Source organism: Ambystoma mexicanum, chromosome 3q (genome assembly GCF_040938575.1).
Source record: "Ambystoma mexicanum isolate Mex_15411 chromosome 3q, UKY_AmexF1_1, whole genome shotgun sequence".
In the NCBI taxonomy this organism is placed as follows: Eukaryota; Metazoa; Chordata; class Amphibia; order Caudata; family Ambystomatidae; genus Ambystoma; species Ambystoma mexicanum.
Genome location: NC_090926.1, coordinates 257,551,400 through 257,570,198, shown reverse-complemented (window position 1 = coordinate 257,570,198; position 18,799 = coordinate 257,551,400). Strand labels below are relative to the sequence as shown.

The 18,799-nt window shown below is 45.3% G+C and overlaps 1 protein-coding gene across 3 annotated transcripts in view; it reads right to left on the bottom strand.

The window, feature by feature from the left end:
- TIMELESS (timeless circadian regulator) overlaps nucleotides 1–18,799 on the bottom strand; it is a 1,506,051-nt gene that overhangs the window by 840,794 nt on the left and 646,458 nt on the right. For 2 of the 3 annotated variants that reach the window (XM_069653693.1, XM_069653694.1), the window contains exon 13: nucleotides 363–404. The exons of the other annotated variant lie outside the window; for it this stretch is intronic. In XM_069653693.1, coding sequence (XP_069509794.1) covers nucleotides 363–404 — 42 coding nt within the window. The remainder of the gene's footprint in view (nucleotides 1–362; nucleotides 405–18,799) is intronic. 3 annotated transcript variants of the gene reach the window in all.

Genomic DNA, 18,799 nt, shown 5'->3' with positions numbered 1-18,799 from the left:
GAGTTTCCGAGCATGTTAGAAAATAGACTGAATTGGTCCATGTGTCTAAAGCACAAATCAATACCCCCTTTTAGATTACTAAACACTGGACAGAGTAGGTATAGTCTAACAAGTCCCAGAGGGAGTTTAGACAAGTGGCATACTGCCTTTAGGTCTTCACTACTCATAAGAACTTAGTAGGCTGGAATATGTGGTATATACTAATCTGGGTAACAGGGATACCTGGGTTATAGAGGGAGGGGTAGAGAGAGAATGAGAGAATGGAGAACGTGAGAGAGACTGCCAGAGGGACCATTGCATTGAAAAATCAATGCAAGCCCGTGAACATTCATACTTCTTGAGCCATCTGTGACATAGCATACCTGAATTCCTCCAATTCATGCTATCAGCTTGCAGGGTCAAGTCTGTGGAGACAAATATTGAGGTTTGTTCGCATTACTGTGGCACAACAGTACAAAAACCGTATTAATGCCGGAACAGGGCTGTGGTGCATGTTAAGAACAAGGCGCCCAAAAGAGGGATCCTGAAAGAGCCCCACCGACCTGAGCAGGAAAGGGGCAAGGAGGTTTAACCGCATGGCATTAGTCAGGGGGGAGAGCCTGCAAAGTGATCTGCACAAATTCAGAGATAGGAGAGCCTAGTGGCTTGAACCAAGTGGTTGATCCCTTTGAATGTGGTAAAGCAAGCCAGATGGGCCAGTACCTTGGCACCCTTAAACCTTCCCAGAGGACAATTGGGGACAATTTAAGGCTTCTGTGGGATTTGCATACTGCCTGGGTATGGCCGAGTAGGCTGTAGTTGCAGACCGGTCCGCTAGTTTGGTGGTGAAGCCGCTGCAGGCAACAGCTCTACTATTTTCGTTCAGCAAGGCCAAATGACTTTTTAAGAAGGGGCTTAATAAAAAGTCTAATTCTGGGAGGACAAATCTGCTAAGGGATTTCATTTATGAAGCTCTGTGCTAGGTGCAGTCGAGAAGGTGGGATGTATGTGGGGCTAGAGGGCAGACCAACCCAAGTAGTAGCTTGACCCCCACCCTCAACAGAGCCTCCAGCTGGATGCTGAGTTCTCATTTTCTATTTTGCATGATTTATCAAGTAGCTGATTTTGTAATGCACTGCACTGTATATATTAAGAGATTTTCTTATCACTGACCCTTTCATTTTTTTGAGTAAGCAATCTATTTTCATCTAACATAGAATACATGTGTATGTTCTTCCATGGAGGACATCAGCATCTCATTCTAATGGGAAGAAAGGGAGGTGTGGTTTACTTTAGAATCTGGCAAACGCATGGCAGGTGGTAACTACGTAATGCGCCAGTCTTCGTTTTATCACCTCTATTTGTACTGCAAAACAGTGTTGTAGTTATTCAATTTACCACAGCAAATCAGTTTTTATTGTAGGTTAGGTCAATTTTTCACACTCACGACAGAGGAATATAATTCAAGAGCCAGGCTACTTGCTAAAATACTCTGATTAAAATGTTTTTGGTGAGGTTTTGAGAATTCCTAAGTAGAATATTTAAGTTATGACGCTGTGTGATCTGTGACCTTTTACCGCCACGGAAAAATGACTTCATAGGATATCAGAGCTGATACTTTTGTGAATAGAAACAACATTAAGAGGAGTCTGGAGTTACTAGTCATCCAAAATTCCAGACTCGTACACTGTAATGTATAATCCTTTGTACGGCTTATGCTCCGTTGGCTAAAAAAAAAATCAATAAAGCCAAAACTCTGTAAAACATCCACGCTAGACGAGGTAATAGAGCCAATTCTCTTCATAACGTCCAAATACACCAAACTTTTAATAAAGGGCAGATGCAATAGAAAGAGCACACATTAAAAATAAAATAGACACTAGTATGGCCACATTCACTCCGTTCATAACACCAAAGCTCAGTATAATGGCTGCATAGAGTGACCTCTGATTAAATCCCAGACTCTGTAGAGTGGCGAATTCACGTGGCTCCTATCATAGCCTGGCCTTGTTTGAATGGCAATTCTGGGTTTGAAATTGCTGGGAGGAATTTAGCTCCTGCTGGTTTCCTTGGAAAATTTGGTTAGCTTGACACAAACAGCCAACCAGGAGCTACTTTTGTCCCACCAGTCCAACTGGTATCATATAAACATGCCTAAAAGACAGAACTCTGCGACGGACTATGCTGGGTGATGCCAGATGACAAGGAGCTGCTTTTAGCTCATGCTCAACAAATCCCTATTTTGAGCCCTTCAACATTTGGAGAAATGTATATAATACACATATTCTGAGAACTGTACATACTGCAAGTGGAAAACCACCCATTCTGCCCCAAATCCTGTTCCTTTCCAGTTTCACATGCATGCAGATCTACCACGCAAGTAAACTTTCTATATCTAAATGGTCACTTATGAACTGCCACCATACGAGTTGACACCTACACCTTTTAATAGCCTGTGCATCTGATGTGCAGTGTTTGGTTGCCTAGGACGCGGCGCTTTTTTTTAATTGTTTTTTTGGTGGCTTGGTCCCTGTAGGTGTAACTTTCGGTTTTTGGTCACCTAGGACCCTGTGGTCCCAGTCGTTAAACACCATAATTACCTCCTGTCTACTAGCCTACGATGTCCCTACCAATCTTGATCCTCCTCATTACTAATTATTTACCCCTCTCTCTGCCATGACCCCATCCATCTGCCTCGCTTTGTTCACTCAAAAACTACATAGCCCCCACCCCAGCTCCTTATCCCCATCATTCACTCTCCTCCCAGATGGTGCTCCTCCCTCCCACATCCCACCCACACCACTCGTTGATCCTAGCTGCTTCGCTTCATCTAATCCAACAAATGCCCCCTCTACCTCTACCCCCCCCATAAACTGACCGGACACTGGGACTCGGGAAGGCCCAACCCCTCTGCAAAAACACCTTTGTCGCTAATCATTTTGATTCCCATCATCTCAAACTCTCAGTGATAACCATCACTGAAACCTTGATTCCCGCCCCTCGCCAATGATACTGCCACCTTCAAAGCCCTCCACAGTGAGTCTGCCAAAAAAGGTGTTGGTCACAGTGTTAGAAAGGGCACAATGCCAGCAGCCCTTCCCCTCTGATTTCACCCCCTCCTCCTCTAAGCATATATCAATCCAATTCCTTGCTCCCACCTTAATATCCCCCTCATCAACCAGCCACATGGCACACTAAACCTTTTCTGGACCTCTTTCTTCAAATGCTCGGAGGCAATGTCCTTGCAGTTATAATGGGTGAACTCAACCTCTACAATATACCCAGGGTCCAACAGCTCCAACTTGACACCACTCTCTCCAACAACTCACAAGTGAACCTAAATAACTTGCCAAACCACATGCAAGGAAAATCTCTTGATCTCATATTCACATCTTCTACCTTGGTCTCCTGAGCTCCCACAATTGACACCTCCCACTCCGATCACTGTCATTCACTTTATCTCTATTAATCCCCCACTCTCCCATATCTACCGCCAAATGTAAATTCACTTGCTCACTCGGTTGGTCTCGCCTTAAATTCTGCATTGTTCCCCTTCAATGATCACTTCCCTGCTGCTCCTTTAACCCCTTCTAACCGCATCATCAACCATAGATCTCACCATCCAACCAGCTGCTGAGGACAGCCATGCGTCGCAGCCAACACCAGTGGTGCAAAGACCGATCACCCCCCCCCGCACTCTCATTGCAGCTTACAAGCACTTTACTGGCCTTGACCACAGCTCCTGACACATTAAAATTTTCTATTACACTAATCGTCTTTCCTCTCTCTGCTCATACCCTCACCAAACCACCAGGAGCCTCGTAGGCCATGCTTATCGCTCAACCGCCCCCCCCCCCAAAGAACTTCCGCAGAGAAGAGGAAATGGAGATTTCTTTGCTTCCTACTTCTCCACTAATATCACCAAACTATGGGATACCCTAGCCACCCTCTTCCCCCAATCTCCTTGCCTTGCATATTCCCTATACTTTATCAAACTTCTCCCCCAACTCCCACCTTGAAAGTATACCCATCCTTTCCTCAGCCAACCCATTCTGCACCAATTGACTGCTGCCCACTACAAATAAAGAACTTGCTCTTGCCACTTGTGATCACCTCTCTGCCTTATTCAACCTGTCTCTTCCAAGTGATGCCTTCCCGGCATGTTCTAAAACATCCAGTCCTACCTTTCAAAGAAACCAATTGCTGACGCAAACAATCCCTAACTCTACAAACCCGTCTCTCTCCCTACCACTCTAAAATCCTCAAGAGGGTGGCCGTCAACCGCACAGTCAACTATCACAAGGTAAACTCGCTGACTGACCCTCTCCGATCTGGATTTTGGTCCAAACAATCCACTGAGACAACTCTCAACCACATTCCCAATTCTCTTAACACCGCCCACCAAACTTCCATTTCTCCTTCATTCACATGCTTCTAGCCCTTTTTACTGCATTTGACAGACATTCATGCCTCCCTGGTTCAAATTCCCTCTCTCCTTGGCTTCAAGGTCACTGTACTTCACTGGGTCTCCTCCCATCACTCAGACTGTTCCTTCTCCATCTCATGGGACTCCAGAGCCTCCTCCCCAACACTCCTCCCAGTGGGCATTCTGCAAGAATCAGTCCTAGGCCCACTAATCTCCATCCTAGAATACATCTCCCTCGGCAAACATTTCCCCCTTTAGCTTTAACTATCACCTCTTTGCAGATATTCTTATTGTGCCCCTCATTTACCCATGAAATCTCTAAACACATGACTAACTGGCCAACCGCCATTCGCCCCTGGATGGCCAAATCAGCGACTCCTCAAAGATGGAATTCCTCTTTCTCCAGGTCTCCAATGCCAATCCCACACTCCCATCTCTATCTCCCCAGACCTTACACCAAACTCAACTTCCCAAATATTTGAAAAATCCCCATGTACCACTCAACTAAAACCCTTATTTCTACTCTTGTGCCCAGGTAACTGGACTACTGCATGAGTCTACTACTTGGTCTGCCCCTCTACTCTTGATTCCTGCAACAAAGTCTTCAACTTTGAGAAACACATTCATTCCAACCTAGATCCTACTACAGCTTTACCTATTGTCACCACACTGGATGGCTCTCCGAGCAAAAATCACTCTTAAAAATCCTGCTGCTCACCTATAAAACCAAAGCCGAATACATCTCACTGTACTTTCCCTCTCAAACTCTGCACTCTCCTTTTCACAGCCTATCGGTCCCCTACACCCACGTGCTTCCTCCCACTTTCCCTCCTTTTCCCTACTTGCCTCACTCACCTGGAATACGCTATTCAAGCCATCAAAGCCATATTTTCAGCAGAACTTGGCTCAAAGTCCAAAGGATGCCCAAACCATTGCACCCTTCTATCCAAACTAACCACCCGAAACACCTCTGCAGTATTCTGCTCTTAGGGCCACTCTTTAATTCGTAAATGTGTAAATACTGGCCTCAGACTGTCAAAGTAAAAAATATGATGTCCTGCCATCACGTCCCGGGTAGATGTCCCCACTCTTACCCAGTCACCTTCAAGTATATGCAAGTCAAGGAATGCTCTTATGTAAAGGCACCTTGTCGTGGGACTGCCTCTGCTCAGTCATTGCCTACTTTTGAAGTCATTTATGGTCAAAATGAAAACCTGTTCTTCAATAAATATAAGATAATACAGGTGCACCTTCAAAATCCTGATACTGCATAATGCATGCATTCACTTACCCTTTAGGAAAGATGAGACTCTGCTTACTTACATTCATGTCGCTCAGAATCCTAGATTCGGTACAAGCCCCACATTCAGTAAGCTCTTAATAAAGCCCGGATATACAATAATCCACACAATCACCCCATAAAGCCCAGACACTATAAAATATGCACATTAACCCAGCTCTTAATACATCCCTGATATATTATAATGCACGTTATCACCGATGAAGGCCAAGACTCCATAAAATCCTCATTACCTCAGCTCTTAATAAAGGCCAGATATGTTATAATGCACATGTTATCACTTCTGAAGGGCAAGACTCATAATGCTCACATTAACTCTGCCCTTAATAAAGCCCAGAGTTTGTACAATGCTTGCAATATATATATACACATCTACATACACACATGTGAAAAATTGTTTGTGGGTTTGTGGCTTGGCGAAGCGTTGGCGTATGAGAACCGAAAGGCGGAGGGGAGGCGTACGATAGGCGAATGGACCTGAGAAGCGAAGCTAAAGGTAGGTAGCATTGCAGAAGTTTCCAAATAGTTGCTATATAAAGAGGTGCGACAGGCATTTCTGTTACTCTATTAAAGATTCAGGATATACTTCCTGGCACAGCTACTGAGTACAACTCAATCGATACGGTTTTGGATGCAAACAAAGCCGTAAACTAGCCAACTGCATTCCTCAACTCATTCGACCCCCCCAGGAGTGCCACCACATCCGCTTTGACTGAAAGGTGGGTAACCCACCATGCTGCTTCGCAATCTCAACCCACCTAGGCTGTGTAATGGCACAAGGCTGTGTGTTAAATGGCTGCCTGTTAAATGGCTGCCTGACGTAATTGAAGCGACAGTGTTCACCGGGAAGGGAAAAGGAGAAGGTGTATTCATCCCCTGCATTCCACTCATTCCGACAGACATGCCGTTCAGTTTCTTGCGCCTACAATTCCTGGTCAGGTTGCATTTGATATCACAATCAACAAGGCACAGGGCCAGTCAATCAAGTGCTCTGGTAACGACACGCAAATAGTCATTGAACTAAGTGGCTGTCACACCACTGATGACAATAAGCTCACTAGCGTCTACAACTCCATTCAGGCCTGGATGAAGACCTATTGGATGTGCCTCAATGGAAGCAAGACCGAGCTTGTTTTCGAATCACCTCAGGCTAGGGCTAAATTCGATCCAGCATACTCAACATTTAAAATCAAAGACACGGATGTTAGTGTTTCCAAAAAGGTGAAGACGCTAGGTGTCTATCTACAAGCATCCTTGGGAGCTGACGCCCACGTTACACATCTCAAACAATCTTGCCAATACCATCAGAGATTGCTCAGACGAATTAGGCCCCTGCTGAGTAAACAAAATAGTGCCAACATCGCCAGAGCCACGGATTTGTCCAGGCTGGACTATGGGAATGCACGGACGATCGGGGCTAGCAGTAAATGCATCAAACAATGCCAAATCATTCCAAATAATGCAGTAAGGGCAATCACCAGCAAAACAAGAAGGGAGCACATCACTGAGGAAGTAAGTCTCTTCATTGGTTGGCCCTGCAAGACTGCATTGTCTTTAAATCTATGTCCTCACTGCCCATTTGAATCTGCCCCTACTCATCTAAAAAAAAAAAAGAAAATCACCTCTTATGAACCTAGCCGTGCCCTAAGATCAAAAACCCAAGGGCTGGTGAAAGTCATGCAACCAAAAAGGGCAAATGGACTTGGCCGAGCTTGTCCCCATCAAAGCGGCTGCCAAATGGAACAAACTTCCAGCCCACCTAAGACTAGAGCCAAACTACTTGCAATTTAGAAAGAAATTGAAAACCCTGTTCAAGTAAATCAACTACAAGTTCTGACCTACTCTGCACTCGCTCAGATCGTAATTATGCCATGTTGTCCGGTCTCTTTTTGTTGTCCTAGTCTCACAGTGATGCGCCCCGATGCCTGCGGGCTGCAGCGCTATAGAAATAAAAACTTTTTTTTTAAATCAATAAGTAAATATGATGGTTTATTTATAACGCGCTTAATACCCAGAGGTTTCCAAGCGCTGACCCGGGGATCAAACCTGTGTTGCTCCCTGTCGTCTTGCTTCCAAGGCAAGCACGTTGCCCCTAAGCTATCCTCCCGAGACTTGGTATCAACTTGGAGTCTCCATGTTTCTCCCACGGGCAGTTCTATGTCGCATGTTCTAGAGTGGGTTCCGCAAATCAGTTGTATATCTTTGCTCCGACTGGAAAAATCAATTTTTTTATAAACTAGCCTTACAATGAACATGTACTTTGGTTATATTGAACTTTAGGTCCATAGTTGTGGGCACAGTCGGCATCATGTTACCCATTATGTTGCTCAGGAATTTGTTATTCTCACGTACAGTTTTACGTTTCAGAATGTTTTTAGGAAGAACAAAAAAATGGTGTTGTGTAGACTTTATGAGAAAACAGGTTTTTAAATATTACACAATCGAAAGCTTTGGTGAATTCTTCTTTTCACCTTTCTTATTGAGCCTTACCGTAAGGTATTTCTAACAAATAGTACCTATGAGAAAATGACAGCCAGATCAGCTAGTCTTTTTTATAAAACGTATTCAGTATTATGGAGACATGCACTCTGCTATCACTAAAGCCAATCACATGTGATGCACACATGCGCTCAGCTCTTGCCAAAGCCTGGGATAGGATTCCTTCTTGCGCTTACTTAGCTTTTAATAAATCCCAGCTAAATAATAATTCCCACGTAATCACCTCTGAAGGTCCAGATTCCATATTACACTCGCATTAACTCAGCCCCTAAAGCCCAGAGTCTGTACAATGCATGCATTGTCTTTTATTAGTACCCAGCACGTCGCAAAAACAAAGCACGCCACTTACCTATTGATCCATTTGCGAGCCTTACCTTCGGATAATCCCACTCACGTCGCACCGCATCCCTCTCGCCGGTCCTCGCCTTTCTTCTGTGTTTTGTCAGGCTGCCATGGAAAGGGAGAAGGGACTGCGTACGTTTACTATGAATTCCACGGAAAGAGAAAACGGACTACGCTTTCCTGTCTGTGGCAACCATTTTTTTGTTTACTTTTTCTCTTTTAAATGTTCGCTCCTCAACTGCGTGCCATTACAGCATATGGTAATGGCCCTGGGGCCTTCGTTAAGGCCCTCACTATGCTTGGGCCTGTAACTATGGGCCCTAGGGGTATTACCTTATGCAGTAATGGCCCGCAGTCTCTGGGCTTATTGCCTAATTAGCACCCGGGTGGAGGAGCAGACAATCGAATTCCTTGGTTCGCGGCTGATACACCTGATCTCAACCCACGTTCCATGGAATATGATGGCTGCTTGCCCCACACCACCATCTTCTCCACACCTACCAACCCTTTCTCATCCCCCCTTTTTTTAAAAAACTAATCCGAAACCCCTCTCCCAACCCCCAGGAGCCCCACCTTCCACAACCATGGCAGCCATCTTGTCACAGTATTTTCAAAGAACGCGACGCGCAAAGCTGATCCTCACAGTATAAGCCTGTGTTCCGAGTGAGCCGACAGCTGCTTACGCCTCCCCTGCCATTTTCCCCTCCCTGTCCCGCTTCTATCTCCCTACTGTCTCCAACTCTCCCTTACCTGTAGGGGGTTGCATGGCACCGCTCCCCTCATGTCCGCCCAGCCGCCATGGAAATTGAAGAGGAGCTCTGATCAGATCCTTGCTTCGATTTCCATGGTGGCCTTGTTAGTTTAGTATTTCTTTGCAACAACGGGTCATGCGCTTGCCACGCACTGGCATAGCGGGGGCCCCCACAGCCCCTGTGTTGCGGGGGTGGGGGGTTCCTGTTGCTACATGTCCTGGGAGGGGGGGGGCCCAGCCCTGGTTCTTCAAAAATAAATTGTTTCTTTTTGAAGTCACACTGCTTCATAAAGACATTATTTCTGCAAAGAAACTATTTCTTTTTGAAGTTCGAGGGTCCTCTCTGTGGCAGGCAGGCTTTGCTGGAGAGGAGCACTACCTCTCAGCCTCTAAAATCCTGCACAGGAGGGTATTCGAAGGTAATGGTGTGTTGCTCGGTTTGTCTGCTCTTAAGGATTGTGCTAAGCACTTGGCAGTGGGGTTTGCCTGGGGGGGCTAACATTTCCATCAGAACTCTGCCAGCCTTCCCTAGAAACCAGCATGGTGGCAGGCCTTTCAGACAGTGAGGCTATGTACTATCTGCCTTATATTTACATGTTCATATTTAGCTTTGTCTCTAAGTCTTGAAAGTACGTTTTCCAAATCCACAGGCTATTTTTGCCTTCTGCTGAATTGCATTCTGGTATTTGTAGTCTTTTATTCACGGAGGGTGGGGTGGGGGGGACACACAATGCCACAATTGTAAGCTTTTTGCCTAGAATATTTCTATAAGGATTTATATATTTGTGCGAGTACTTTACTATGGTTTGTGTACTTTTAAAAGTTATCTTTCTAAAACAATATTTTTTAAAGACAAACGCGTGGGTGAAAGTGGAAAGGAAAAGGCGACAAGTGAGTGATGAATATTTTCCCAGGATGCGGCGGAAGTGTTTACAGTCTTGGAGACGGGAGGGGTTATTTTCTTTGGTTCTGACCCTGTGCTGATTTTCAGTGTACATGTCGAGGATACATCTGTGTGGACAGCGTCCACCCACCTTTTTCATAGGGGAGACGCAACCCCTGTTGGGTGTTTTGAGGCCAGCATTAAAAATAAAAGTATGCTTGCTCAAGTGTTCGGCGACTAAGATTTCACCCCAGGTCACCATGTTCCCAATGCAGATGCTTACCCACAAGACCACATAAAAGTGTAATTAAAGCACGCGTCTCCTGTTTGCAGTTTGTATTCCTTGGAATATTTCATTATAATTTGTTGGGTTTAAAAGTTGGGCTCCTTTTATATTTGGTAAGCATATTTATTGCAAATTCTCCAGTTGTTTACTTATTGGTAATCTTCATTACTCCCATCATTACTCTTCCTCATACCAGTACTAGTGTATGAGGTTACGTGCCTCATACACTACTGCTGGGACAAGGTAGAAGAACATGGAGGTAATGCCTGGCTTAGTTACCTATTACTCCTAGACCCCACTCTTCCTTCTTGTCCCAGTACTTGTGAGGTAAGGTGCCTCACACGTAAGCACTGGGGAGAGGAAGAGAGACGGGGAGGCAATTCTGAGATGAGGAGCCGGTTTTGGAGGTTGGGGTAGGGTGTGTGGGGGATTGGGTCAGGGGGTGTTGTGCACTAAATCACAATGGTCATCCATGTCCAGGCTAAGCAGGTATGATGTGTTATTAGTGGCTTGATGGGCATTTTGATGCAGCCAGTCTAATCATTTCTTAATTCGGCTTGATTTTGTTTAATGGGCATCTCTGATAAAGCAGTTCTGCTAAATGTAATTACCTGGCTAGACTGGCATTTGGGTGCTGCCAGTCTTGGTATGTCTTAATGTGGCTTACCATGTTTTACTGTTATATGTTTATTATGTGTCTAGGCTGGTCTACGTTGTGCAGCCAGTTGGACATTTCATTGTGGTATGGCATTTTTAATAGCAAAGCATATTAATTAAAACATTAATATTCCCCTGCACTGTTGGTGATTTGCATGTATTGGATTTTTTGATTGATGTTACCCAACAAAACAAATACACTCAGGTTTTTTTGCTAGTTTTTCTCAGAAAGTGTGCTGCATAATGCATTAAAACGCATATTCATATGTTTCTCCTAGTGCAGTGTGTGGCATGCCCTTACAGCAGCATGATCGTGTGCATTGCTCAAGTGTGACTTCTAGGCCGGCCGAGAGTGTGGCCGAGAGTGTGGCGCGACCCACGATTTGTTGCCAAGGTGTGTGGGGGGGGGGTGCCTCCGCATGGCACGCAGGGAGGCCCCCACATTTTGTGCTATGTCACTGTTGCCATGGCCTGTTGTTCTAAAGAAATAAATGCCTATTAGACAGATCTAAGAGCCAAAATCTTATACTACTCTCAGATAAAAAAAAAACTCCTACACAAATACTGCAAATTCTCAACAATCCCTCATGAAATTCTACATAGCTAAAGTGGTACCAGTGATTCTCCATGGAATAGAAGCAACATCGCTAACATGGAACTCCAATTGGCAAAAATGGGAAGGGTTAATCTGGGAGAGTGTATTCAGGATTCCCCAAGGTTTATCAAATTATTACAACTCAGACAGATAGTTTGTATGGGCACATAAAAGACCATTTTAAACAGATAAATCAGCTATGCTGTCTAACCTGAATTCACTGGTAATAGTCACGTGATATTAACAGTAGCATACACGGACTTAGAAACATTGGAAACATTGGTTCTCAATCCAATGAAGGTGAAAAAAGCAATAGAAAGGACAGATTGGATTGTAACTATTGATGCAATGCGAAAAAAGCCTGTCGGGATCGCTTATAATCTGCGATCAAAAAAACGTGGGTACCTAAGACAATTCCCGGACTGGAGAATGAGGCAGAGCTTCCTCAGACTTCGCCTAAATATAATACACACAGGTGAGGTTCTTACCAAATGGGGGGGGGGGGTGATGCGTTGCACTGAGATGTCTGCAAAGACCCTAGACGACAGACAAACACCTCCTAATGAATTGTGAAGGAACCTGTGAAATTAGAGTCAACCTGCTGCGAAGGATTGTGGATAGAAACGAAGGGCTAGTGTCTGAAATGGTCTGGGACAGACTCATTGCAGGCAATGAGACCGGGCTTACGTTAAAGGTGATTCAGGTCTTACAAATGTGTAATTTGATAGACAAGAGTTGCAAATGTTAAGAAAGGCGTGATGACCCACAGAGTCTCGGAAAGGGTCAAATCTAATCCTAGAAACTAGGCGATCTAAAAGGCAGCACAATCCTGGAAATGTAGGTTGATTGCAGATGAATGGGGGTGGCACAAAGGGGGCCACAGACAAAAATAAGGGGGCGACTATAAAAGAGAAACCATTAAGTGAATAATGAACCATCAGCGGTTTCGTGGGCTACATTCTGATTAGAGGGGGAACTTACAGTTCGTCATTGTTGTGCAGTCGTGTGTGTGAGTGCGTGCTGTGCGGGTGGACACAGCATTGAAGAGAAAGTAGCCCAGCTGAGATAGGGAAGGGGGACAAAGGAGGGAGGCGGTCAGGATTTCAGAGGAGGGACCCGGGTCCCCCCTAGCGACGCCACTGCATACAGGGTGCTAACATCCCATAACTCCTGTTAAAGGCCCAAGCGACTCGGGACCTTATCACCCATCTCGAAACTCGTCATTATGTCCACAATAAAACCCCACAATAAAAAAGTTGTGGTCATGGAACACTAGAGGTTCTCACCATTTATTCTCCCAGAGCTCTGTAGACTGGCACGAATACGATATTATCTGCCTTCAAGAGACTTGGCTCCTCCAACCACCGACCATAGACGGGTACGTGACCAATATAGTCGCGGCCAAGAAAGGCTCAACAGGCAGACCAACCGCCGGCCTACTTGTAGCGATTCGAACTTGCCGAGGCCTAACGAACATAGAAAAACTAAAATAGTCTGACAATACGTTAATGATGAAGCTAAATTGGTCTCCGACTGCAGAGACCGCGCCAACTAAACCAAAGCCGATGATCATCATTACAGTATACTGGAACCCGGCCACGACAAACACCTCAAAATTCATCAAAGAAATGGAACAAGACATTGATTGGATCCTCCTAAAACACCAAGTGGACCACATACTTATATGTGGTGACCTCAACATTAAGTGTCCCAACCCGGAAAATCCCCCCGCTGGCAAACCGAAAGGCCCTTCCACCGACCTAAGGGCGTCCAAATGGCAGAAGTTAATGGAATCCAGAGCCTTCTCAAACCTCGACCACACCTTCCACGATCCAAAGAGATACCCATCCTGGGAGAGAGCCAACTCAAAATCCACTATTGACTACATCTTCGTCTCTCGGCCGCTGCTAAATTTAATAACATCATTCAACGTCCAAAGAACAGAGGAGAGTGACCACAACCTTTTAGAAACCACCTGGGTCTCGGTAGCTCCAAACAACATCTCGATGCCAACCAGCCTCGAGTTAACAACGCACGGCACAAGATTAAAAATGACCAAAAAAGCAATAACCTCCTTAACTACTGCCTACAAAGACCTCACCTTACGAAACCAGCAGCCGACGACCGACTATACTCCGCTGTTGACAGTATACAGAGTTCCACGTGGAAAGACCAGTCAGAATCCCCCTCAACGGTCTCATACCTTTGACAAACTTATCCAAGAAAAAAAGAAAGTTAAGGAGAATCAAAAGACTTGCCCTAAAAAGCAAAGACCCCGCAACGCAATCAGCCGTCCCTATAGCTGTTAAAGCCTACAAAAACTGGCTGAGAGGACATCAACACAATCTATACCAACAAGACGCTGAAAACATCCTCACGGCAATAAACGGCAACCACGCGAGAGACTTTTGGGCCCTCATTCATTCAGCGACCCCAGGCACTCTCCCCGATCAATTAAATGGGATTGCTGCCTCAGTTTGGGAGACCTACTTTGAAGACCTATTCAAAGAAACAGATCCCGTTCAGGGCAAAATAATCGAAATCAACTCCCCATGGATAGACATTACTGATCAGGAAGAAATCATCTTTGCCCGTTGTGTAGCATCCAGATCCATACCTCCATCATGGACCAAAGCGAACATAGTTCCAATTTACAAAAAAGGAAATAGGGCCGACCCAGCCAACTACCGCCCTATAGCCCTCCTGGACTCAATAGGCAAATTATTCGGATCCCTTCTATTACAACACTTCACTAAGTGGGCCATCAAAGCCCCCTGTCATGATAACCTCCAAACAGGCTTTAAGAAGAACCTGTGCACGAACGCCAACATCTTGATACTAAACACACTGAAAAACAAGATCATTGAAGGTAAACCCACACTTTACATCACGTTCGTGGACCTAACCCAGGCCTTTGACAAAGTGGATCGCGCTAGACTATGGCAGACATTAACGACCTGGAAATGTCCACCCGAGATTCTGAACCCAATCAAAGCTTTACACTCCTGTACATCAATGAGGGTGAGGTTAAACCAACAAGGGTCACTTTCGGGAGAGATAAAAACAGCTAGAGGCGTTAAGCAAAGTTGTCCACTTACTCCTGCATTATTCTGGACTTATCTAGGCGACTTTCAAGACTTTGGAAAACAAATCCGTTTGTTCCCTCCAAAGCTAGGAGGTACCCAGATTAGCCGCCTGCTGTATGCCGACGACCTCATTCTATTAGACCACACCCCTATAGGTCTCCAACGGCAACTAAACAACCTACAAAGGTACATGACGGAAAGCAACTTAGAAATCAACGAGTCCAAAACTAAAATAATGAAGTTCCAAAAAACATCTAAGAAAACAGAAAAATGTCATCTCTACCTTGGCTCCACTCGAATCGAAATGGTCTCTAGTTTTAAATACCTGGGAGCCACGCTAGATTCATCCTTAAAGGACAAAGCCATGCAAGAAACCCTCATTGACAAAGTCAAGAAGTTATCTACACAGGGAAAGGCAATCGACCTCAAATTCGGTCGCTACTCCTTAATCCCCGTAAGAGACTTCTACAAAAAGAAGGTGATTCCCTCGGTCACTTATGGAACTGACGCCATGCTTAACCTTCCAACAGAGTTATGGCCAAAATTGGAAGCCCTGTTCTGGAGGAAAATTCTTGGTCTCCCTAAATCAACCTCAATAGCTTTGATTAGGAGAGAACTAGGCCTCCTATCTCTGGGAACCTCTGTCGCACTGAACAGAGTCCAACTATACAGGAAATGCATAACGCCTGGGTCGCCACACGCTTATCAACTGATCAACCGGGAACTCGAATCGAAATCGTGTAACTCACTCCAGAAATGGGAATTAAACATGCACAATCTTCTACACCTGGCTGAAAGTAGCAAAGAAGAACTGATAACCAACCCTGCTAAAACCTCGAAAAAAATTAAAGAGTGGGACTGGATACAAACCATAGAAACCGCTAACAAATATAAGCTCACCAGTCACCTTCCCCCCTTTTTCAACAAGCTGGACTCACTTCAAACTTTTTCCAAGCAGACGAGCGCATCTATATTTTTTGAAAATACGTTTGAATCTTCTGGCGACAAACGAAATCTTCGCAATCAGAGGGCTTTCGGAAACTAATCGATGTCGGTATTGCAAATCGACTACAGAAAAAGAGACAATTCGCCACCTCCTCTTGAACTGTCCAAAGACACGTGACATCCGTGCCATTTACTTGAAGAGCATCATCTCTGATTTTGTATCGCTAGACGAGGGAAACTGTTGGAACAAGCTGATCGCAGGCGACAAACCCGGTTGGGCTCTAGCTACGGTTAACATCATGCAACACATCATCAACTCGACACCTCCTTAAGAAGCTTCGAATCTTAACCCCCGTCCACCTACTGCTTACACACGGGTCCAAACTGGCGAAATCGCCAAAACCTTAAACCTCGCCTTCATGGTGCCGTTTGGTGAGACTTCGTCGTTTCCATTGGACCACCCTGGTCGACCCTTCTTCATCCTTCATCGACATGGTGAAACATCTATTTACTTGAACATTAGACATCGTCCTTGAAACTTCTTTCAACACCAACCACTTGTTCCTTTTCCTTTGTAAAAATCCGTAGTGATTAAATACAAATAAAAAAAAAAAAAAAAACCCTTTCAGTATTGTGCAGACATGCACTCTGCTATCACTGAAACCCAGTCTCTACGTAATGCACACACGCGATCATCCCTTGGCAAAGCCTGGTATAGGTTTCATTTTTGCACACACTTACCTCTTAATAAATCCCAAACTACGATCGTGCTTTATGAACGTCAAAAATCTAGCGGTGGGATGGGGTGAACCGTGAGCGACCTGCCCAGGTACGTACATGCCAACATGATCCACTGCATTCGGGAGGTGCTAGTCCAGTCCTAGTTTTAAGGTTGCATTCTAGGATTTGTAGTCCGATTATAAATCCAGGACTACAAATCCCAGAATGCAAAATTAACACCAGGATGAAACTAGTGCCTGTAGAAGGGAATTAATGATGTTGACATGTATGCAGGTGAAAACGTTGTACGGCCTTGTCATGCAATGTTTTATTTTTCAACAATAGATGTTGGCGGTTGAGGGAAGGTTATTGGAGTAGAAAAAAGGTGAGGAGGGTGCAGTGGGAGGCCTAATTATAGCGATGCCTAATTATAGAGATGCATACATTCCCGGAGAGCCGCACGCAACCAAACAAGAATAGGTGCGTGAAGCAGAAGTGGCATTACCGGACCACCATGTGCCTTTTCAAATGAGTGTTGTCTTACGCAGAGGACAAAGTGGGCGGGCACTAAAGGGTACGACGTTCTGGAACTTCTCTTGGAAACCCAATATCGGAGCACCGTTCGGGAGGGGCACACGTTTTATTTTGTATACATCTCCCCTACTGGCGATTCGAACCAGGGCTAACCATACACTACCCCTCCCATTACCTTCCGGTAGCAACCCAGTGCCACGCCTCACTGCGCTATCTCGCAGGGGCTGGATTGAGTTCCTTTATGTTTATTGCTTGGGACATAACACCCATGACAACCTAATAGCCCTGCTGGCAGTGACCGTCCTTTGTCTTCTGCAGATATGCATATAGTGTTGCAGACACAAGAGGTCTGTGCAGTTAATGGGAGGGGTAGTGTATGGCTAGCCCTTATGTCTGTTAAGAGGTGCGAATAATTGCTTATTGGAAAGGGAAGGGGGCACAGACCTGCATGCTGTGGGGACAATGACTGAGATGCATTTTAATTCACTGTTTTCTTTAGTCTTGATAGAACTGTTGTATTTCACGGATTGGTGCAGTGGAGGAAGGGCAGGTCCCAGGTATGAGGTTAAAGTTGGGGGCTATTGGGAGGAGTGCAACGAAACCTACATTTGGGGGGAGGGGGGTAACTGGTTATGTGCGGGGCACTTTAGAAACAGGGCGTGGCAAAGTTAGACGCTCCGCCCCCTCTGTTCTACCCTAAGGGTTGTCTGGCAGGGAGCCCATATATCCTATCCCCTTTCCCCCCCCCCCCACCCATCCTACCAACCACCACCCCCCCCCACCCACCCTCTACCTGCCAGAATCAGCTCCTCGGTCCAGCATTACAAATAAGATAACATACATATACAGAGCTATAGATACACACACACAATTACACTTACACACACTTACACACACTTACGCACTCATTTAAACACCCCATTGACCATACACTCATTTAGATGCGCACCCAGCCACCATACATCATTCTCTCACACACACACTCATTCATACATTACATACACACTCCTTGCACACATGCATACATACATACATAGTGAGCTAACATGCAACACCCTTTCACACTGCTAGTTTCAGAAAAGGCTTCGCTCTCCTCTCTGCCTAACAAACTGCAAGTGTGCACATCAGCCCCCTCCCCATCAGCCTCCTCCCCTCAGATGTGAAAAAACACATAACGTTCTTATATGTATGCTCAGGGCTGGAAATGGAAAACATGTATTGGGGGAACCGGCACTGCTTAGAAGGGACAGGGCTTTGGGGAGGACGGGGTACTGCCAGGTTGCACAACACAGTATCTCTATATAGAACCCAATCCGGAGTATTTGCATAAAAGCAAAGAGCATTGTGGGAACAGCATAATGTCCACAATTTTAAATGTTAAACGTCTTATAGAGTGAGTGATTCATTAAGAAAACCTTTTAAGCGAATAATGGACTCTTCCGGTTTGATTGGTCACCATATTCACGCTAATACAGAGACGTCTGTAAAACGCAGGACATATATACCAGTTTGAACAGCTACTAAAATGTATGTGATGCTTGGCAGTTTCTGTATGCAGGCTCCGGTACTGCGTGTTCTGAAAGCTCCTTGATGAAGAATGAGTTGTGCAGTGGGAGCAGCCTGCACTAGAATGCGCAGACTGCTTGCAGAAGACTAGGCAGCGCTTAGTGCCAAGTCTTCTGAAAGCTGTGTGCTCGATGAGATACATGACCTGCAAGAGTCGTGACTGGGAGCCCCTGAAGTGGATCTGTTGGACAGGCATTTTTTGCCGGCCTGGCACCCCGTCTTGTTCCGGC